This window comes from Oryctolagus cuniculus, chromosome 21 (genome assembly GCF_051225735.1).
Source record: "Oryctolagus cuniculus isolate XC-2025 breed Fujian yellow rabbit chromosome 21, ASM5122573v1, whole genome shotgun sequence".
In the NCBI taxonomy this organism is placed as follows: Eukaryota; Metazoa; Chordata; class Mammalia; order Lagomorpha; family Leporidae; genus Oryctolagus; species Oryctolagus cuniculus.
This window is the reverse complement of record NC_142887.1, coordinates 27,085,249-27,108,077: the sequence shown is the minus strand read 5'-3', so window position 1 is coordinate 27,108,077 and position 22,829 is coordinate 27,085,249. Positions and strand designations below refer to the sequence as shown.

The 22,829-nt window shown below is 46.1% G+C and overlaps 1 protein-coding gene across 6 annotated transcripts in view; it reads right to left on the bottom strand.

Moving 5' to 3' along the window:
* Positions 1-22,829, bottom strand: part of NF2 (NF2, moesin-ezrin-radixin like (MERLIN) tumor suppressor) — an 89,773-nt gene that overhangs the window by 31,668 nt on the left and 35,276 nt on the right. For 4 of the 6 annotated variants that reach the window (XR_016227322.1, XM_002721163.6, XM_008274683.5 and 1 more), the window contains exons 3-8: positions 21,467-21,589; positions 18,609-18,692; positions 8,194-8,262; positions 7,403-7,485; positions 3,253-3,328; positions 381-515 (exon numbers count right to left, since the gene is read on the bottom strand). Coding sequence is in view for 5 of the 6 variants with exons in the window: in XM_002721163.6 (XP_002721209.1) it covers positions 381-515; positions 3,253-3,328; positions 7,403-7,485; positions 8,194-8,262; positions 18,609-18,692; positions 21,467-21,589 (570 nt within the window). In the remaining variant the exon portion in view is untranslated. Of the gene's footprint in view, positions 1-380; positions 516-3,252; positions 3,329-3,548; positions 3,643-7,402; positions 7,486-7,861; positions 8,069-8,193; positions 8,263-18,608; positions 18,693-21,466; positions 21,590-22,829 lie in introns of those variants that run through there. The other 2 variants (XM_089323353.1, XM_089323354.1) reach the window with 2 other exon arrangements.

Sequence of the window (22,829 nt, the reverse complement as noted above, 5' to 3'; positions counted from 1 at the left end):
TCCCTACCACGTTCATCAAACACTAGACACAGAGACAGGACTCAACATAAACCACACTTAAAATGCAAAGAAAATTTATCATTAGAAATAGAAAGTCAAATAATACGACAATGTTCCTTTTCTTCTTTTTTACTGTTCTCTGGGGTTTAGCCCTGACAAGTTGAGCTTGCCGATCTCTCGTTAGTCAGTAGTAGGGTTTAGTGATGCCAACGCTGTTCTGTAAATACTTTAAAAACCAACAACCCAAATCCCAAAGCCTGGGAATTAAAGGATTTTACTGATAACAAGGAGATGCCTGGCTGGCATTTCCAGGAAGAAGGAGAGGGGGGGAGGCCTTTTGTGGGGCTGCGGACTGCACCTGCAGTGGAGTCACGTCCTACCTCCTTGTCGCTGTACGAGATGTTTCGGATTTCATTCCACGGGAAGGAGATCTTGGGGGTCAGCCTGTTCTCAGGGTCATAGATGTGCAGCCCCAGAGCATCCACGCCAAGCAGCAGCTCAGTGCCCTTTTTATTCTGTAGACCCAATAAAGAACAGCCACTGTCAGCTCCAGCTGACGCTTGAGATGCGATTCAACTTTCCAAAGAACCTGGCACACACTGCTACGTATGACAAGTTTCAACAGGTCCCAGTGGAAATCACAGCCACTGGGGAAACCAGGGGGCTTTCAGCTTCCTGAACTGGGGCAGAAAGAGGCGAAACTATAACGTTCTCATGACCTGTGTGCCCCCTAGAAGACCACTGGGGGCTTCTGTCACTGGCTTGATGGCTAAAGGAGGGAAATCGAAGTGCTGTTACTAGCAGTTAAATAACGAGGTTATCACAGATGCAGCATTAAAACCCGTGGGTTCAAACATTTCTGATGTCAAAAGAAAAGGTTGTTGGACTCCTGGAAAGAAAATTGTAACCGCTGGGACTGGATAGTCTCATTTTGTGTTAAAATGTCATCAACGGGATAAAGCAAGCAGACTCAAATGTTAACCGTACAATCTAGGTAGCAGGTGTACAAGTGTATTCACTGAAAAATTCTCTCAAGTTGCCTGTATGTTTAAAGTATCTAATAATTGAATGTTGGGAAGAATACATCAAAATGAATCACACATGAATTACACCTCAGTGGAACACCATTTAGCCTAACGGCTAAGACGCTCGTATCCCACATCTAAGTTCAATTCTGGGCTCTGGCTCCTGATTCCAGCTTCCTGCCGACGGATATCCTGGGAGGCAGCAGTGATGGCTCGAGTAACTGGGATCCTTGTCACTCATGAAGGAGACCTGGACTGTGTTCCCAGCCTCTGGCTCAGGACCTGACCCAGTCCCAGTCATTGGGGGATCTTTGGGGGTGAACTGGTAGATGGGAGTCTCTCTAATAATAAAATTAAATACACACATACACACACCCCTCAGTAGAGCTGCTTACAAAATTAATTGACTGTATGTTCCAACTTTGATGGCAATCCTGGCCAGCAGGCAGGGGAACTGGGGGCAAGCGCCCTGAGGCCCCACACCACTGCCTCAGCTATGGACCTGTTGTTGCTCGCATCCTCACAGGCAGGCCTGTCCACCAGTGCAGTGGTCCTGCCCGTGTCATGCAGTGGAAGGAAACTCCCTACACAAAGGCACTACAGCTCCTGACCCCTTGCTGACAACAAGGAAATTGAAGCAAGATTCAAGGGCGGGAGAGCGGATCAGCAAACTGAGAAGGTGCTTGGCCTGTGATGAGAAGTACCAATCTAACAGCAGGCGTCAGACGGGGAAGCGAGGGCTCCAGGATGAATCTTTTTACTCTTTCCAACGCCTTGAAGTCAGGCGCTATCACCAACCCAGGAGAGACTCTTCAGCTTGTCTGCAGTGCTTTTGTAACCACTGTGTTAACAGAAGTGAGGCTTTGTACTATTAAATCTACAGGACATTTTATAAAATGAAATATTTCACTACGTTTCTGACTATTTCGATTACATTAAAAAACAGAAGGATTCTACCCTCTTATCTTTATGACCCCAACACTTCTAGAGATTAAACAGAGAAAGGTGGGAACTCCAGCAGCCACCTTTAAATTGCCTTAAGCACATATCTTCCTTGGTTAATGATAGAATTTCAAGAACTCTAACATAAAAGACACTAAAATAACCTTTAGCCTTGCCTATTTCTCAGCGTAAGAAACACACATGAAAAATAGTATATGTTAGTCTGACTGATATAGAAATAGCCCCTAAAAAGAAACTGTTTTTTGAGGATTATAAAACTAGTTTTCTAGAATCTAGCTGGAGGCAGATGGAGCAAGAAGACTTGGACTGACAGGAATGTGTTAAATTAGTCTGACTTTAAAGAAATCAAACACTTAGCCAAAACAAATGAAGGAAACTTTAGCAAATAAACTTCCGCATTACTAGAGAACGTGTTTTAGGCCCTTGTTCACTATATAAAATAGCACAACATTTCAGTGTGCCTTATCTTTTTTTCAAAGTAACCTGTCAACGTCTGTATTTGGAAAATGAATAAATCTGGTAGAAAGTTAGCCTGGAATCGTGACCATGGACTTCAACTCACCCAAACTTAATACAAAAGGTGTACTGAAAGACAAGCAAGGTGTAACTAAAACAATAAAGTGGGGCTGCTGCGGTCCACGGTTTTCCTGTCTACTCATCTGTGCTTAGGAACCTGCCAGGAAAAGTTTAGCAGACCACATGCGAGCCTTTGGAAGCAGCTGCCTGCACACTGCATCCAGCAACCAAGCACCAGGAAAGACCAAGTAAGGGCTCAGGCAGACCTGGGCCGAACACAAATGCCTCCCTTTGCAGAGGCAACTGGGCCCCCAGAGGACTGCCACAGCGGAGGACCATTAATGGTCTGAATAGAGAGCCAATTAGCCTCACAGCGAGAAGGAGAGTCCCCACCCAAACAAATCACTCATCTCTAACAGCTTTATTCTCCCTGTGCTCTGGGGAAATGCACCATTTGCAGGTGCTCTCTGGATCTCCCAGCCAGGGATAATCAAACGTTACATTCAGAGCATCCCAACAGGTTTCCGCTGACAGTCCCCCAAGGCTCAATGACACTTAATTACCTATCATCTAATTGAAGTCCAAAAATAGAGAATAGGTTCCAAGACCTCTCTCCCTTTCCTCTTTTCTTCTTTCCCACTGAACCGTGAAGCAGTCTACCACCCCGGGCTGAAGAAGTAACCCATTTTTCCAGTCTGGCCCGGATTCAGGCTCGGATTGTTAGATAGGGAAGCTGGCTTCAACGCACCCGGATTGCAAAGTAGTTCACGCCGTACATCTCCAGATCCTGAGCTATCTTCAAATATTCCATTTCGGCTTCGTCCCTGTGAGCAGAAAGGAAGACACTGTCACTGGAGCTAAGTGAGGAGGGTGGAAGGTGGGCACGAACAGCCCAAACCTGCCGTCGCCTGGAGCCGTGTCCCGGCAGACGACAGGAGCCAGAGCAGATACCAGCAAGGCTGGCTCTTCGGAACCCTGTCTATTAAACAACCAAGGTCAAGCCAACTTCCCATCCCTGAGAAAATAAGAGAGCGGATCCATTACAGCGTCTCTTGGCTTCAATTTCACGTTTATGCCCTCGGTAAGTAGTGACAGCTGTCTTAAGTAAGTCCGGAAAAGCACGCGGCATGCTATCTGCTACCCTCAAATGGGTCTCGGTGTTCAAATCTTATTTAAGTTGTTTCCTTATCTTAGTGTACTTCCTTCACCTGGAAGGTTCTGGTAATGAAACAACTCTCTCTGCAGCCGACCTGACAGCTACTTCCCTGATTTGATTTCCTTGGGTACTGCTGGAGGTGAGGGCAAGAGTTATCTGGGCTGTAAAACCCAACCAATGTTGCCTACTTGTAAGTTGTAAGTCAAATTTAAAGGAAGCTCCCGAAGCAGCTATGACTTGCAGAAAACTGCCACGATAGGTAGGGAATTGAAGTATTTTCACTTCAGCCTCCCTATGACCTTGTCCTCTTCTCTCTCCGATCATAAAATGCTCTCAAATGAATTTTAAAAATTCAACTGAGAGAATGCCAAGTGTTGGCAAGCCAGCGGAGCAACCAGAAATCACAAGCGCTGCTGCTGTCAATCGGTACAGTTCCTTTGGGAAATGGACAGTACGGTAACGCCAGAGACCAGGAGCCAGCACCGCATCCTAAACACCCATCAGTAGTAGGATGGATGTGGTATAGTAACGCACTGGAATTCTACACAGCAACGAAAGTGACAAGTTCTTGCACGTGATACTGAGTCAAGGAAGTGAGGCATAAAATCAGAAAGTGTCTGACCGCAGGTATAGAAAGTGTAAAACAGGTGACACTAATTCATGGAGTTAGAAATCAGATTGGTCACCGCTCAGGAAAAAAGAAGAGGGTTTACGGGCTTCTGATTCCCCCGGTGTTACATGGTGTTCCTGCTTTATAACAACACTCATCAGGCACAATATTTGTTTTGTTTTGTTTTAAGATTTTATTTATTTATTTGAAAGTCAGAGTTAGAGAGAGAGCTCGCTCGCACTCTTCCACCTGCTGGTTCACTCCCCAGCTGGCTGCAATGGCCAGAGCTGCGCCGATCCTAAGCCAGGGGCCAGGAGCTTCTGGATCTCCTACATGGGTGCAGGGCCCAACGACTTGAGCCATCTTCTACTGCTTTCCCAGGCCATAGCAGAGAGCAGCCGGGACTCGAACTGGCGCCCATATGGGATGCCGGCACTGCAGGCAGTGGTTTTACCCGCTATGCCACAGCACCGGCCTCAGGCAGTATATTTGTAATTTGTTGTTTTCAGTATGTATGCTACACATTTTAAGTGATGGGGGTGGGGGCAGGCATTGCAGTGCAGTGACTTAAGCCACCACTTTAGACACCTGTATCCCATATCAGAGGCCTATGTTCAATTTTTGCCTCTGCTTCCCATCCAGCTTCCTGCTAATATACTGGGAGGCGGTAGCTGATGGCCAAGCACTTAGGTTTCTGCTTCATCCTGGCCCAGCCCCAGTTGTTGAGGGCATTCTGGGAAGTGAACCAGAGGATAGAAGATTTCTCTCTCTCTTTTTCTGTGTGTGTGTGTTGTCTGCCTTTCAAATATATAAAAATGAATAAACTTTTAAAAAAAGGTTAAGTGATAGTTGATTTGAAGAAGAGAAAAAAATTTTATAGACCAATGGAAAAGTGATCAATTCCTAAATTGATCAGAGGAATGCTAAGTATAAGATACAATTTTTCATTTTTTTTTAGATTTTTTTTTTATTTATTTGAAAGAGTTACAGAGTGAGGTAGAGCCAGAGAGAGAGAGAGAGAGGTCTTCCATCGCTGATTCACTCCGCAAATGACCACGATGGCCAGAGCTGAGCTGATCCAAAGCCAGGAGCCAGGAGCTTCTTCTAGGTCTCCCATGTGGGTGCAGGGGCCCAAGCACTTGGGCCATCTTCTACTGCTACCCAGGCCATAGCAGAGAGCTGGATGAGAAGTGGAGCAGCCGGGACTCCAACCGGCGCCCATGTGGGATGCTGGCACTGCAGGCCATGGCTTTAACCCGTGGTGCCACAGTGCCGGCCCCAATTTTTCATCTTTAAGATCATCAAAAATATTATAGGTTGACTAAAAAAAGGTGTTGAGGTGCAGGCATTGGGTAGGTGGCACATTCACTGCTTGAAACACCTGCATCCCATATCAGAGTGGCTGGGGTCAATTCCTGGATCTGCTTCCAATTCCAGCTTCCTGCGAATGCGCACTCTGGGAGGAGCAGGTAATGGCTTAAGTACTTGAGTCCCTGCCACCCACCATGGAAGACCTGAACTGAGTTCTCAACCCCCAGACATTTGGAGAGTGACAGGAGGTCTCTCTTGTCTATCTCTCTCTGCTTCTCAAAAAAAGAAAGAGGTGAGGCTGGCGCCGCGGCTCACTAGGCTAATCCTCCGCCTTGCGGCGCCGGCACACTGGGTTCTAGTCCCAGTCGGGGCGCCGGATTCTGTCCCGGTTGCCCCTCTTCCAGGCCAGCTCTCTGCTGTGGCCAGGGAGTGCAGTGGAGGATGGCCCAGGTGCTTGGGCCCTGCACCCCATGGGAGACCAGGAAAAGCACCTGGCTCCTGCCATCGGATCAGCGCGGTGCGCCGGCCACAGTGCGCCGGCCGCAGTGGCCATTGGAGGGTGAACCAAAGGCAAAGGAAGACCTTTCTCTCTGTCTCTCTCTCTCTCTCTCACTGTCCAGTCTGCCTGTCAAAAAGAAAAAAAAAAAAAAAAGGAAGAAAGAAAGAGGTGGGGGAGGCAGTCTCGCACCACTGATGATGGGCACTGAGAAACAGGTACAACCTTTCTGGAAGGCAACTTGGTGCCACCCATCTCACATTCTTTGACCCAGTAACTCTCCTTCAAAAGACTCTTATTTCAGTTCTACTTGTGCAATCATTTAATGAGATTGTACAGAACTTTCTGTAAAAGTGAAAAACCGACAGATACTCAGCGCATCAATAGAGGGATGGATACAAAAGCAGCAGGAGGAGCTGGCTTTGTGCCACAGGAGCCCCACTGCAACGCTGGCATCCCACTGAGCATCAGCTCACGTCCTGGCCGCACTGCTTCCAGCCCACTTCCCTTGCTAATGTGCCTGGGGAGGCAGTGGAAGATAGCCCAAATACTCGGGCCCTTGTCACTCACATGGGAAACCTGGATGGAGCTTCTGGTTCCTGGCTTTAGCCAGGAGTGAACCAGTGGGTGGAAGATCTCTGTTTAACTCTCTGTCTTTCAAAAACAAACAAACAAACAAACAATATACTATTTATACAACAGAATTTGTAAAATTAAATGAAATCGCCGATGAGTGCAGGTCAGACAGTACAGCCCTCCATGTTATACCATACACATTCTAGAAGAAGGACACACAGGACCAGCGCTATGGGGTAGTGGATACAGTCACTGCCTGCAGCACAGCACTGGCATCTGATATGGGCACTGGTGCAAGTCCCTGCTGCTCCACTTCCAATCCAGCTCCCTGCTAATGTGCCTGGGAAAGCAGTAGAAGATGGCCCTGCTTGGGCCCCTGCACCCACATGGGAGACCCAGAAGAAGCTCCTGGCTCCTGGCTTTGGATCGGCCCAGCCCTGGCTGTTGCAGCCATTTGGGGAGTGAACCAGCAGATGAAGGATCTCTCTCTGTCTCTCCCTCCCTCTCCAGAACTCTGCCTTTCAAATAAATAAATAAATCTTTAGAAAAGAAAAAGGACACACAACACTGAAGTTCACCATTACTCCCAGCTCTTCCTTTTTCTTTTTATATACTTGGGACTTGGCTACTGCACTTTGTTCAACAAGAATGTCCCAGTTTTGTAGTCCTTTAAGGACTTAAAACGACCAAAAAAAAAAAAAAAAAAAAAGCCCATAAAGAAATGTAAACCAGCAGTGAAGCAGTCTCACCTGGCGCGGCCCCGGTGCTCTGCATACCAGGCAGTAATTCTCTCCTCCCACATTTCCGGAGTCATCTGATACAGATTTATTACCTACCAAAAAATAGAGCAAAATAAAAAACCCACACACAAAGGAAGTTTGGGTATTGTTTGCCATTTTTATAATTATGCATCATTTTCCCACAACAGCAAAGCTATTTTTAAGAAACCGCACACAGGGAGGCCGTGGCACGCAGAGGTGGGCGTGTGAACAAGCACCGTTCAGTTGGAGGGCGGATCAGAAAGCCGCCTGGCTGGGCGGCCCAGGTGCACCCCTGGCCTGGCAGCGGCCCCTCTTTCCCGCCTGGGCTGTTATGTACATCCCAGAGACAGCCTCTGCAGACGAGCTCGGTCAGGAGCGAGGCTCGCTGCTCCCAGCCCCTTCCAAGCACAGGGAAAGGCAGTGAAGGTGAGTAAAAGACTTTATTACCCAGTGACAGATGAGTGTAGCTATAAAATCGCAGCACCAAAAGGGAGGGAGGGCCTGCTTCCGTGACCGATGATCAAGATGAACACCGCCAAAGACTCAAAGCCACGGCGCCCACCCCTGCCTCGTTGCCTCCGTCCACCCCTCACGCTGCAAACAGCTCCATTCCCTAAACCGAACACACACTGCTCCACACGCCTCCTTTAAAGAAACGACTGCTCCAGGGGGACACGTACAGGCCGTGCCCGTCCTGGCAACCCCAAGCCAGCTCCACAAACCTGTGCTTCTTCATAGACTGCACAGCGATTCTGCGTTCTTTTCTCAGGATTTCTTACCCTTTTTGGCAGCAATTCCTCTTGAGCTAAAAATCCCCGCTTGTGAACCGAGGGGTCATAGTCACCATACTGGAGGAGGAGAAGAAAGGGAGTGGTGGTTGAGATGCAAGACAACAGCCATTTCTGAATGGGGGCGGAGAGGGGGCTCCTACTTAGTGGGTTTCCTACCAGCTCCAGGGAGCAATTCAATTCCAATGACAAGTCAAGATTTCAGCCTTGCTAGTTTGTTATCCTTCAATGAAAATACAAAGCTGATTATATCTGCAAATGGAGTTGCATAATCCCGTAAGGGATGAATGGGTGATGTGCTAATAAGGATGTGACACGTGTGTGGAAATGCGGTCATGTTTTCTAGCTCGCAGGGAAAGCAGTCACTTCCAAGACGTTAGCCTTTGAATTGAAACAACAAAACACAACTGTGAAAGTTGTGATTAGCAAGGTGTGATGAGAGTCTTACCTACAGATGCTTCTAAGTGGCTGGTAATTGGAGGCAAGTGCCAGGAGGGAGCTGGGAGTAATGCAGGCAATATTTTTAATGCCTTTTGTTCAAGGTTCTGAAAAATGCTTTGGAAAAAGTCTGATGTCAACACTGTCATTTCTACCGTACAGACAAAGACACGAGTACAAAGCTGGAAAACAGGTCCCTGGAGCAGGGCAGGAAATGGGCCCTGCATTTTAATTTATTCCTCTGGGCACAATGGCTGGGACATTCCTTCTCTGATTTTTAAAAAGTTCCTTTCTTTCCTAGAAAACACTGAATCTGACCTGGAAATAATAATAATAATAATAATAAAAAGAAAGAATGTTTAAACAGGAATTAACTGTGAAACAAATAGTAGAAAATAAAATGCAAGCGTGTTTCTTATCAGCACTGGCTTTTCTTTTTACCAAAAACATCAAAGCCTGGATTTTAGTATAATTTATAAGTGTTTATCCTGTGGACCACTAATACTGAGGGGAAAAGGAAGTTCAAGCACAAGGCTGGCGGTTCTGTGTCCAGGTCAGGCCAGGATGCTGTCCAGAGAGCCTCACGGCAGACTGCAGGGTGTTCTCTGAATGAAGTCACTCACTCGCCAAATGCCAGATCTTCATCAGCCACCCCAACAGGACTGTAATGTTTGCATGCACTAATATTTCTTATGTTAATTTCATAATTATCTTGCATGTGGCAGAATTGTATTTTTTTTTTAGTGTTAAGGAGATTCCTTTGTCAAATTGAACATGTAACCCTATATGGCATTTCTTCATGTTAAAAACTGAAAGGACACGGGGCTGGCGCTGTGGCTCACTTGGTTAATCTTCTGCCTGCAGCGCTGGCATCCCATATGGGCGCCGGGTTCTAGTCCCAGTTGCTCCTCTTCCAATCCAGCTCTCTGCTGTGGCCCGGGAAGGCAGTGGAGGATGGCCCAAGTTCTTGGGCCCCTGCATCCGCATGGGAGACCAGGAGGAAGAACCTGGCTTCGGATCGGCACAGCCAAAGGAAGACCTTTCTCTCTGTCTCTGTCTCTCTCTCTCACTAACTCTACTTTTCAAATTAAAAAAACAACAACAACAACGCACACACACAACTGGTAGGACACTCCCCCCAGTCCCAATTCTCTCTACTTCTCGGAGGCCTGGAGATGCTGTAAGTCCTCCCTGTCTTGCAAGGCAGCTGTCGGGTGCAGGACGAGTCTCCAGGCTGCTTAAAGCCCCACTCCAGATCTTTCACTTAGTAACTACATGACCTTGGAAACTGTTGTGTCTCAGTTTTCTCCACTGTAAAATGGGGATAGTAACAGTACCTACTTCACAGGACTCTTATAGTGATTAAATAAAATAATACTCGCAAAGTTTTAAAAACTATCTTGACATATATATAAGCTGATGTCCGGTTTCTCCAACTGTTTTCTTGTTAAAGAGCCCATTAGGAGCAGGTGTTTGGCCTAGCAGTTAAAACACCCTCAGCACTCTTCAGAGGGCCTGGTTGTTTTTTTTTTTTTTTTAATAAATTTTTTAAAAGATTTATTTATTTGAAAGAGTTACACAGCAAGAGGAGAGGCAGAGAGAGAGAAAGAGAGAGAGAGACTGACAGAGAAAGAGAGAGAGAGGTCTTCCATCCAATGGTTCACTCCCCAATAGGCCACAATGGCCAGAGCTGTGTCAATTCGAAGCCAGGAGCTTCTTCCAGATCTCCCGTGCAGGTGCAGAGGCCCAAGGACTTGGGCCACGTTCTACTGCTTTCCCAGGCCAAAGCAGAGAGCTGGGTCAGAAGAGGAACAGCGGGGACTAGAACTGGCGTCCATATGGGATGCCGGTGCTTCAGGCCAGAGCATTAACCCACCACGCCACAGCACCGGCCCCAGGCCTGGGTTTTGATTCCAAATTCCAGCTTCCTGCCAATGCAGAAGTAGTGGTGATGGCTCAAGTAGTTGGTCTCAGCTCTCTGCTGTGGCCAGAGAAGGCAGTGGAGGATGGCCCAAGTCCTTGGGCCCTGCACCCCATGGGAGACCAGGATAAGTACCTGGCTCCTGCCATCGGATCAGAGCGGTGCACCAGCCGCAGCGCGCTGGCCGTGGAGGCCATTGGAGGGTGAACCAACGGCAAAGGAAGACCTTTCTCTCTGTCTCTCTCTCTCACTGTCCACTCTGCCTGTCAAAAAAAAAAAAAAAAAAAAAAAAAAAAGTAGTTGGTCTCCCTGTCACCCACATGGAAGACCATAGTAGAGCACTGGTTTGAGTCCTGGCTGCTCCACTTCCAATCCAGCTTCCTGCTAGTGTGCCTGTGCCTGGGAAGGCAGTGGATAATGGCCCAAGTATTTGGGCCCCTGCCAACCATGTGAGAGACCAAGTGCCTGGCTCTTGGCTTTTGCTTGACCCAGCCCTGGCTGTTGTGGGCAAGCGAGGCATAATCCCATGAATGGAAAATTGATCTCTCTCTCTCTCTCTCTCAATAAACAATAAATAAGTATTTTAGAAAGAGAGCATTAGGCGTAGAAAGTTTTAAAAGGGCGTTCTGGAGTAACCCCTCTGAGGCCCTCTCTCTATAAACCTCAGCTTCCTGATCTGCCAAGCAAGGGTCATAATGGCACCTGTGTGCCAGGAGGTGATGAGGAGGAAGGAAGACGACACAGGTCAGCCTGAGCACAATGGCTGGCCCCTGGGGAAGGTCAGGTGTCATTACTACTGTGGCTGCCGTCCTCACATTATCTGAAACAGCCATGGGCAGTGTTTGCCTCCCTGATTTCTGATTTCTGAAGGGGTAAGATGAAAAACAAAGCCCTGTTAGTTGCATTTGCAAACCCCTCAACAATGCTGATCAAACCCTAAGGCAAAAGTAAGCAGATATGCAAAGTTCAAGTTGTAAATTCCCTTCCGAAGGCCTGCAAGATTAACGAGCCCCATTATTAAATTAGACCGAGCTCCCAGCTACTCCACTGATCAAACACATTAGATCTGACTGACGCAGAGGTGGCAGGGACCCTGCAGAAAGAACTTCTCCACTGGACTAACTCCACTTACGACATTAAAGCCACCTTGATGTATGCCTCTGCTCTTAAATGGCTCTTTGAAAAACAAAGGAAGGGGAAAAAAACCCTAAGCTGTGGCAGCTGGTGAATATAAAAGAAAATCACAGCATTCCACAGCTGGGGATGACAGGTCCTCCTCCTTTCAAGCAGCAGATACGCTGGGCGACAACACAATGAAGGTGCATTTACTGCGAAGCTAAGGAAGCCCGGGCTTCGGGTCTCTGCGCCTGCCAGAGCCTCTGTGTGATTCTACATTCATAATTTCATGTCTGTGGGTCAAGGAGAACTCCCTAAATTATAGGAACCTCAGGTCCTACAAAACCTGGATCTACCCCTGATAGAAACCAACTGAATTTAAATTCAAGAAGGGAGCTCACCATCCAAAGGACTCTTAGAGTCAATTCTTAGGTTAAGTAGACTCTTTCTGGATATTAAATAACTTCCTCTGTCTCTATGTATAGAAAAATGAGATCAAATGCACTGAACAGGATTTGATAAGATATAGAGTAGGTTAATAACTATAGAGAAAATTGGTCCCTTCTACACAGAGTAACTAAATCCCAGACGGATTAAAGACTTAAACCTATACATGAAAATCTATAAAAATATCAGAACGAAACACAGAGCACGAGTATATTAATGGTTGGCAAAGTCCTTCTAAAAGTCAGTCAAAACATGAAAAGAAAAAACCTGACAAGGAAAAATAGACAAAATGTTGGTAGCCCAGATACATGGAGCTCTTACAAGTCAATCAGAAAATGATTTAAGAAGCAGTAGAAAATGGGCAAGTCACAAATAGTTGATTCAGAGAAAACAAATACAAATGGCCAATGAATCTGCGAAAAGATGCTTAGCCCCAGTGGCAATCCCAGAAGTGCAAATTTTCAAAAACCTGTTTTTTCTCCTAGATCAGCAAAAATGTCAAAGACTGATAGTATCTACTGTTGGTGAGGATGTGTGAAAACAGATATTCCCACACACTGCTATTGGACGTTAAATTAGGACAGCAACTTGGGAGGAAAATTTGGCCGTACTTATTTAAATTCTTTTTATTGAGATAATATATATATATAATTTATCATCTCAAGTGAACAGTTCAGTGGTACTCAGTATATTTATCATGTATATCATCATCTAATTTCAGAATACTCCTATCACCCCCACTAGAAATCCAGCACCCCCCAGCAGTCACTCTAATTCCCTCCTGATCCCCATCCCCTGGCAACCACTGGATCTACTCTGTCTCCATGGATCTACCTAACCTGAACATTTCATACCAGTGGAATCCTACAAAATATAGCCCTTTGTGCTCGGCTTCTTTTAGTTAGCATCAAATTCTAAATGTTTTATTCTTCAACCCAGTTATGCCATTTCTTGAAATCTATCACAGAGAAAAACTGTTTATACAAGTATGTGCCCAAATAGGCACACACAAGGATCTTCACTGCACCCACTTAAGCAACAGAAAACAAGAGAAAGAAAAGCAAGCCTCAATATTCACCAATAAAGATAAATTTAAATAACCCACAGGCCCTCCTTCCTATGAAATACCAGTCAGCAGTTAGAAAGAATGAGGCGGGTCTATCAGTTCTGACAGTTTTAAGTGAAAAGAATGCATTGCATGGGAGTTGCATATTGTGTGATTCCATTTATATGAGATGTCCTCAGTAGGCAAATCCACAGTCAGAAAGTGGATTTAGTGGTTGCCAGGGGACAGGGCGAGGAGTACATTAGCAGTGACACTGGTGGGTGTAGGGTTTCTTCTGGGGGGTGATGGAAATGGGGGTGACAGATGAGCTAGTGAGGTGGCTGCACAACAATCTGCCGAACGTACCAACAACCTGGAAAAGCCGCTTGCAAGCAGAATTTCAGGGATTCAACTACACGGGGCATTCTGGGGGGGGGGGGGGGAGGGTGTAAATTCAGTCCCTCCTGCAAGAACCAAAAACTGTGGCCATCCACTTTACTGAGCCCTGCCGACCTTATGGGTTCAGTAATTAATCTGTTACTTTCATCTTACTTTTCCTTGATTACTAGTGAGATTGAACATCTTTTTGTATCTACTGTCCATTCCTGTTTTCTCCTGTTTAAAATGCCTATCCATATCCTTTGTGTTCATTTTTCTACTGTTTCTCTTTTTCTTATAAAAAAGAGTTCTTGGTATTTACGGACACATTTAGTCAATTCTATGCAATTCTACTTCTAGAAATCTACCTTAAGGAAAAACAATTTTTTGCACTTGTACAGAAGGAATCATGTAAAAGCATTTTCAGTAAAGCATAATTTATACTAGGGAAAAAGTGGAAACAGCCTACTTCTGCCTCAGAAGGGGGACAGAAAAATAATCTATCCTTATTCTTCAATGGCTACTATACAGCAGCTAAAATCAATGAGCTACAGCTACATTACAACATCTCAAAAATCAATACTGAGTAGGAAAAACAAATACCAGTTTGTAAAAGGATAGACAAAGAAAAAAGGATATGCACAGCATAGCACCACTCTTTTAAAAAGCTTTATTTATGGGGCCAGCATTGTGGTGTAGCAGGTTAAGCCGCTGCCTGCAGTGCCAGCATCCCATATGTGCACTGGTTCAAGTCCTAGCTGCTCCATTTCCCACCTAGCTCCCTACTAATGTTCCTGGGAAAGCAGTGGAAGATGGCCCAAGCACTTGGGCTCCTGTACCCATGTGGCAGGAGACCTGGATGAAGCTCCTGGCTCCTGGTTTCCGTCTGGTCCAGCCCTGTCTGTTGTAGCCTTTTGGGGAGTGAACCCGTGGATGGAAGACTTCTCTCCCTCTGCCTCTGCCTCCACCTTGCTGCAGCTCCACCTTTCAAATAAATAAATAAATAAATCACAAAAAAAGTTTTTATTTATTTGAAAGATAGAGTGACAGAAGGAGAGACAGCCTTACATCCACTAGTTCACTCCCCAAATGCCTACAGAGTCCAGGCTGAAGCCAAGAGCCAGGAACTCCATTTAGGGCTCCCCCATACGTGGCAGAAACCCAAGTATTTGGACCATCATCTGCTGCCTCTCAGCTGCATAAGCAGGAAGCTGGTTCAGAAGTAGAGCAGCCAGGACTAAAACTGGCACTCTCCCAAGTGGCCTGTTTTTGTTTCCTTTAATTAATTAGTTTATTTGAGAGGCAGAGCTGCAGAGAGAGGTCTTCCATCTGCTGGTTCACTCCCCAAATGGCTGCAACGGCCAGAGCTGAGCCAATCCAAAGCCAGGAGCCAGGAGCTTCTTCCGGTCTCCCACATGGGTGCAGGGGCCCAAGCACTTGGGCCATCTTCCACTGCTTTCCCAGGCCACAGCAGAGAGCAGGATCAGAAGTGGAGCAGCCAGGACTTGCACCGTGTGCCACAGGTGGAGGCTTAACCTATTACACCACAGCACCGACCCTACCACCGGCCCTTAACCTGCTATGCCACAACACTGGCCCCTGCATTGCACTAGTCAACTTTTACCTCTTGGGTATTTTTAACTCAGTGTCCTCTAATTCAACCAGCCACTACCCAAGGTATGAACCTAATAGTCTCTCACAAGGACAGCCAGGGCAACCTTCTCATGGTCTCACTGTTTTCAAACTCGTCTCATTCCAATCAGTGCTTCAACAGCTACCAGCGGTTCTGTGTAAGATATAAACTACCGGGCAGGTATGTGGCACAGCAGTCTAGTAGCTGCCTGGGGTGCCTGCATCCTATATCAGATAATCTGAATCCTGGCTACTCTGCTACTGATCCAGCTTCCTGCTAATGTGCACCCTGGGAGATAGCAGGTGCTGGCCCAAGTACTTAGGTCCCTGCCACCCAAATGGGAGACAGCTGCAACCTGACCTAGACCTGGGTTTTGTGGGCATTTGGAAAGTGCACCAGTGGATGGAAGATCCCTCTTTCCATCTGTCTCTCTGCCTTTCAAATAAAATGAAAATAAAATTTTTAGAAAATAGTGAAATATAAAAAACTCACTGGCTTTGCATCAACCACAGGATAAAGCTAAGACCTTTTATAATCTGGTAGCCTGCATATCTTTCCAACCTCAACTCTCCACACACTATGCTTTTATTTCACATGGACTCAGTTTCTTAACTGAACTGCATTTTGGCACCCTGCCCCTGACTGCATTAAAAAATACTAAGCAACACTAAGCCTCCCCTCCCCCATTCTTTTCTCTCTTCCAGATACTAGGAGTTTGCAGGCGGCACCGCGTGATTCGTAAATTACATACCATTTTCTCCCAAAGTCATTTTTAATAAGAACATGTTGCAAACGCCAAATTGTCAATATAAAATCCAACAGGTGGCTTAAACATTGCAAGATGGCTTGGTGTGTCATGTGACTAGAACAAAAAAAAAAAGAAAGAAAGAAACAGAAAATTCCTGCCCATTCTTTTGATTCCAGCATAACTCAAACTCCAACCAAGAAATATGGTTCTTGTTAACTGAACCATGTGATTAATATTTGTATTTATGCTTTGAGGGTAATTGTTTCTTTATGCTTCGGAATTAACTGTGTCTATATCATTTGAACAGCTGAAAACTGTAATGAATACATTTGTGCATAATTACATTCCGTGTGTTAATGAGCTCAACTGGCTCTCCCCTCCATACTTCTAAAGTTTCTTTCTATTTCAAAAGGTTGTAGAAGAAAACAAGCCGCACAGGATGGTAGAAGCCAGTGTGTCTTACTGAAAACCTGGACTAATGCGACCCCAAAGAGGAAACGGAAATTTAATGAAAGGCCGTGCTTGTTCCCAACAGACTCCTCTGGTGAGAGGCAAGGGCAGAGCTCTGACACGGGCAGCCCGGACCCCAGGCTCCCACGCCAGCTCCAGGCTCTCTTTATTCTGCTGCAAGTCCTCTCCACCAAGAAGTAGGCTCTGTGTATTCCCTAAAAACAGAATTAACATCAAAGTACCGTGACTTTGGACAAATCACTAATCCTCCATAAGCCTTAAATTCCTCATCTGCAAAACAGGCCTAACATTCTCAAGTCCTGGCTTCCAGAAAATACGATGCTGAGTGCTGTGTGAAATACTCATGTTATAACACTTGGTAAAACCGTGAACACTACGGACACGTAAGATCTCATTAATGTTATACTCAGAGATACCCTTTTAATATTAACCAGACGTTCCAGAAGCTGGAAACACGTTATAGTAAACTGTAGTTCCCAGAATGCAGACGTTAAGCCATAGATTACCTTTATTTGTAAAATCCTTAAAAATTGACACTGGGGAAAAAAATAGAACATCCTCTTCCATATGAACCACATATGCTGTCTGTGAATCACTTTCATCTCTAAATTAGTAGGATCCAAATTAATAGGGCTTTCCTACAGTGAAATCTGGTTAAGCAAACATCTGCCGGTTCCCTGAAAAAGTGATTTTTTTCCCCCACAGGTGGCCTTTGAATTTGTGGCCCAAATTCTACGCAAAGAAAATGTAGCCTTTGCGACTGAAATCATTCAAAGAGAGGTGGTGTCCTTGAGAGCCTGGGTCTCCTCTCGGCTGGGGAGGAAGTGCACAAAAAGGAACTCGACTCCGAGCCAGGAAGTGCTCAGATTTAATGAAAGTGACAATGACTGCTTCATCACTGTCAGGGCCATGCTGATTGGAAGGACACGTTTTTCCTTTTACTAATATTCTTGATCAAAGCATAAAAGGAAGCATATGTCTTAGTTGAATTAAGGCCCATTTTCTGTTTTCTCAATTACTCATATTTTTAGGGAAGCGGAATAGGAGAGGCACAAAATGCAACGTCCAAACCATGAATTCTGCCCTTGGCTTTGCCCAAGACTGGCCCTGATGAACTTGGGCCAATGGCTGAGGACAGACAGTTGCATTACCGATTGCACTGATGACAGCGTCAACAATCCCTGGTGAATACTCAGCAAATATTAGACAAGTCATTGGATGATTACATCGATTCTGCTCAATTTCTACAGGTCCACCCAGCATGCACGGCCTTCCCCACCTCCTCCTAACTGATAGGTCCAGTACTTCCTGGCTTTGATCTGAAATTGTACAAAGCTACCAAAAAAAGGACACTAAGACAAGTATCTCATTAGTTTCTCTAACAGAAATGGTTTCATGGACACCTGTTATTAAAAAAGGAAAATAACTGAAAAGACAGTGCTTTAAAAATCACACAAATAATCAAGGTGTCCCAATCCCAGGACATCTTCTTAGGCTTTGGTGAAAGCAGGAAGCAGGGGGACCATGAGAGATGGTTAGGGATTGAAGTAGGAAATCTGAGGGACACAAAGCACTGTGGGCCGACTCTCTACTGGTCGTATAAAAACAGAGGGGACAAAAACACAAGAACAATGGTGTGCCTGCTCCCACTACTCCTGGGCTGCAGTGATTAAACAAAAGAGAATGATTCTCTGCTAATCAGACAGCTCGGCTGGGCTCAACAGACCCCAGCGCGTGCAGTGCCCGTTGGGGGTGGATATGGCATGGTCCCCACCCACAGGGCACCTGTTTCCCACAAGATGAGTTTGGAGTCAGAAGCTGGGTCTTTCTGACCCAGGCCCTGTGGCCCTGTGTTGCCATAACTGGAGACCATAAATTCATTTCTCCTGGTTAGTAAAAGGAGTTTGTTCTAGGGGATGTAATGAACCTCGTGTGCATAATGAAATGACACAGAAAAGTCATCTTTCGGAATGAATCCACCTAGACTGAATTCTAATTCATTAGAACAATACACTTATTTGTACACACAAAAAAGATTACACAGAAGCTGCGGGATAGCGACAGTGATTTCCCCCACGTCCCATAACATCCCACTCTCTGGAGTAAACCTCCCCTGAAGTTCAGAAACTCTTAAGACACAGAAGACAGGAGCCATCCTCTGCCATGAGTTGGGGCCCAGGAAGAACGCGCGTCTCATCCTCGAGCCTACCTTGGCCTGGACGGCGTAAGACGCCAGCAGCACGGAGGCTTCGGGAGGGCAGTAGATCTTTTCATCTAAAATCTGTTTCTTTACCTGAAAGGGACAACAAGGAAGAGGTGACACCGTGTGCGCGATGGGTGCTGTGCAGGCTGGGCACGGCAGATGGCCACAGTGTGTTCTCATGAGGGCCGCCAAAGCACCTGTTAATGACTTTCTGACAAAGGGTACATTTTTTTTTTTTAACTGATGCAGACAGGTTGAGAGTTCAGTCTCTGATGAGTTCTTGGTAAGACGGCTCTGCATAAAACCCCCTTTATCTCTTCATGATCAATGTTGAATAATAACAAAAAATCGTCATGGTTACAAGAGACTGACATGTGGGCTGTCACAGAGAACTGTGAAGGTGAGAAGCATCAGGCATAGCTCTGGGGCTGACTGCAGTCCCAGGCCCTGCTGCACACACAGCACTAGAGGAAATAGAGTCGACTTTTGGGTCTTAACCCAAGACAAAAGCCACCAAGGCCACTGAGTTATGACTGCAGACAGAAAAAAAAAAAAAAAAGCCATCACTTTCAATGTGCTGCTCTAAGGAAAAAGGAAGCAATAAAATTTGATCGATTCAACTTTTAAGTACATGTGAGGTCCAGGAAATATAATTCCTAAGCCATAATGTTGAATTAACATATCTCATTGCACTTCATTTCTGCGAATGGTGCAGCACGTAGCGGTCCAGACATGGAAGTGAGAGGTGCATGAAGTGGAGGCCACTGTAATAAACGCCACAGAAAGCCAGCTCCTTCCACAGATGTCAACAGTCCCGAGACTCATAAATGCAGTAAATTCTTCCTTGCTCAGTGGCAAACACAGCCAACCATCAGCATGAAGTGAAATTCAGCCAAAGTCACATAAGGGACAGGCACTGCTTCGAAGTGCTTACAAGAGAGCTTTTTTTTTTTTTTTTTTTTTAATTTTCTAAAAGATTTATTTACTTATTTGAAAGGCAGAGTTACAGAGAGAGAGGGAGAAATAAATCTTCCATCCTCTGGTTCACTTACCAAATGGCTGCCATGGCCAGGGCTGGGCCAGGCTGAAGCCGGTGAGCCCGGAACTCCATCTGGGTCTCCCACTTGGGTGCAAGGGCCCAAGGACTCGGACCAGCTGCTGCTGCTCTCCCAGGCACATTAGCCGGGAACTGGATAGAAAGTGGAGCAGCTGGGACTGGTGCCCACGGTATGGCAGAATCTCGGGTGACGGCTTAGCCTGCTGTGCTACAATGCCAGCACTGTAAGAAAGCCAATTCTGTAACACAAGGACAATCTGAGGCCTAAGAGATCTTTGTGTGGGTTCAGTGACACCCAAAAATCCTTCCCAGGTTTTACAACTGGTTTCATGTTCTTATGGAGACGATGAAACCAGGGTTGTCTCTAGAGCAGTACAACTTCCTAATCTCTTGCTTTCTACTAGAAGGAATCAAAGGAAAGCCACGGTACAGAGCAACAGAAAGAGCTTCCCTTTGATCTGAACATGCTAGAGAGAAGTGCTCCACATATATGAACCTAAGTAAATAAACAGCCTTTATTTCATATTTATGGTAGCTCTCTGGTCAAATACGTTTTTTTAGGGATAGGCATTTGGTGCAGCGGTTAAGATGCCACCTGGGCTGCCTGCATCCTATATCGCAGTGCCTGGATTCAGATCCCAGCCCTGCTTCTGATTCCAGCACCCTGTTGATGCAAATGTGCTGCCTGGGAGGCAGCAGGTGATGGCTCAAGTAGCTGGGCCCCTGCTACCCACAAGGGAGACCTGGATTGAGTTCCAGGCTTTTGGTTTCAGCCTGGCCCAGCCGTGGCTGTTGCAAGCATTTGGAGGGGAGAACCAGCAGATAGAAGATCTGTCTTGTTTCTCTCCCTCTCTCTACCTTTCAAATAAATTAGACTAAATAAAAATTAACAAAGTACAAATAGACCCCCAAAAGAAGTTATTTAAGGGGTTTTATTACATTTAATTTAACATTTGCTGAACATGACATGCCAAGGCTCAAATTAATTACAGGAGGGCTTTGTGACAACCACACATAGGCTATTGGGAAATCATGTAATTAACGCCTCTGCTGCAGTCTTCTACATCACCCACAGTGGGCACCTTGGGGGCACACAGACAGCCCCAATGCCAATCACTGCAACCAGGCATGAAATTGGGGATGGGGAAGGTGCTCTGTCCAAGCAGGGGAACACAGCAAAGATTTCCATCCTCAGACTAATCGCCCCGACCCTGCGGCCCTGGTGGTCAGCCTAGAGTTACAGATCTCATGATTTCTTCAGTTTGATTAAGTCCTTACTGAGCACTCAATGACCCTCGCCTTTAAGGGCTCACGACCTAAGGAGGGAGTGAGGGAGAAATAAGACAGTTCTAGACCAAAGGTGGCGTGAAGCGGGATGTGTGCAGTACCACAGGCGAGGGTTCACGGAGCGGCCCCGAGTTCTGAAGTCCCTTCTTAATGAGAGCAGATTCGGAACCTCTGGACTCTCTCTTTAGACTTCCTGTGCAACTACTGGGTATTTGTGAGTTAGAAGAAAACAGGATCTATCTTCAAAGAAGTTAGGTAGCTACCCGTATCCACTCCTCACCCTCACACCTCTGCAATTTCATCTGACACCAATTCTCATCGTTCAAGCACATTTCTACGCTGAAGATTTTTTTCCACTACAGAAACAAAGGGGCTGACTATTCACAGGCAGATCATTTCTGCAACGGGAAAGCATCTGTGGTCAGCACCCAGGGCTTTGCCCAAGCCAATCTGCCACCTCACCTGGTGACTTCCCTCACAACCGGGAGAGGGGGAGGGGAGGCAGCACGGACTGGTGTACCTGCAGGAAGAATAAATGTTGTGTGATCTCCTGGACCAGCTCCTCCTCAGCATTCTCGGGATAAAATTTGGCCAGGAAGTGAAAGGTGACTGGTTCTTCCTTGGAAACGTCGTGATCCAGCACCTGCGGGATTGCAGACCAAAAGACAGAGCGGTTGGAACCCCTTCCTCCCATGCTATCAAAGCACCTTGGGCAGGCAGCATCTAAAACGTTTTTTTCCTGCTAAATTCATCACACTTTTCAAAGGTGGTGATTCTACAGTTGGAAGCATTCTCAAAGCCTTTTATCGTAAGAGATAATATTCACTTCACACTGTAGATCTGAACCAAATTAACCAATATCCCCATGGGCTGAGTGGATATAAGACTAAGACACAAAAGTTCTCAAGGCCACAGAAAGTTCAAAACTGGAAATGTGTAGCTCAGAGGTCGTGGCCATTACCCTTCATGGTAGGCTAACGGCTTTATAATTCTACGAAGCAGCGGAATCTCCTGTTTCTGCTTGCTGCCTACCGCTAGCATTTAGATCTACGTTGGACTGGAACGTTGAAACGATGAACTAGATCTTTCTGAGTCAGCTAAAGATGAACTGAGCTGCAGAATGAAACGTGTCCACTGTGGCAGCCCTTTGTCTCAGGAACCTGCAGAAATGTCCTCCCAAACGCCAGGAGCACAGTCACTAAACCATTGCCTTTCATCTTTGAACAATTCCATCCATGCTGAGAAAAGCCTGGACCACCTGCTCTCCAGAGCCAGTCTCATTTCAGGACATAAACATGCCATGGGACAGGCCACCAGGCTCCATTAACATGTGTCATAATTTATTTCCTTTGAGCACCAAGTTCCATGGCTCCTGATGCCCCCAGTCTAATATCCATTTGGCCAACATTCAGGTACGATTTAAAATTCACTTTGCTGAGAATCGTAAAAGGATACAGAAACTGGGGAGCCAGTGCTGTGGCACAGTGGGTAAGATTGCCACCTGCAATGCCCGCATTCCATATGGGCGCTGCTCCACTTTTGATCCAGCTCCCTAACAATGGGCCTGGAAAAGTAGCAAAGGATGGCCCAGGTATTTGGGTCCCTGTACCCACGTGGTAGACCTGGAAGAAGCCCCTGGCTCCTGGCTTCACACCAGCATAGCCATCTGTGGACTGAACCAGCAGATGAAAGATCTCTATCTGTCTCTCCCTCTCCAACTCTGCCTTTCAAATCAATAAATCTTTTTTCCAAAAGAAAAAAAGAAGAAGAAGAAACAGAAATTTGCTGTCTTTGATTTCCTGAAACATAATTCTCCATGCTCCTGGCCAATTCTAGGTGGCAGTGCCCAGGAAATTCAAAAGGCATCCGGTCTAGGCCACCCT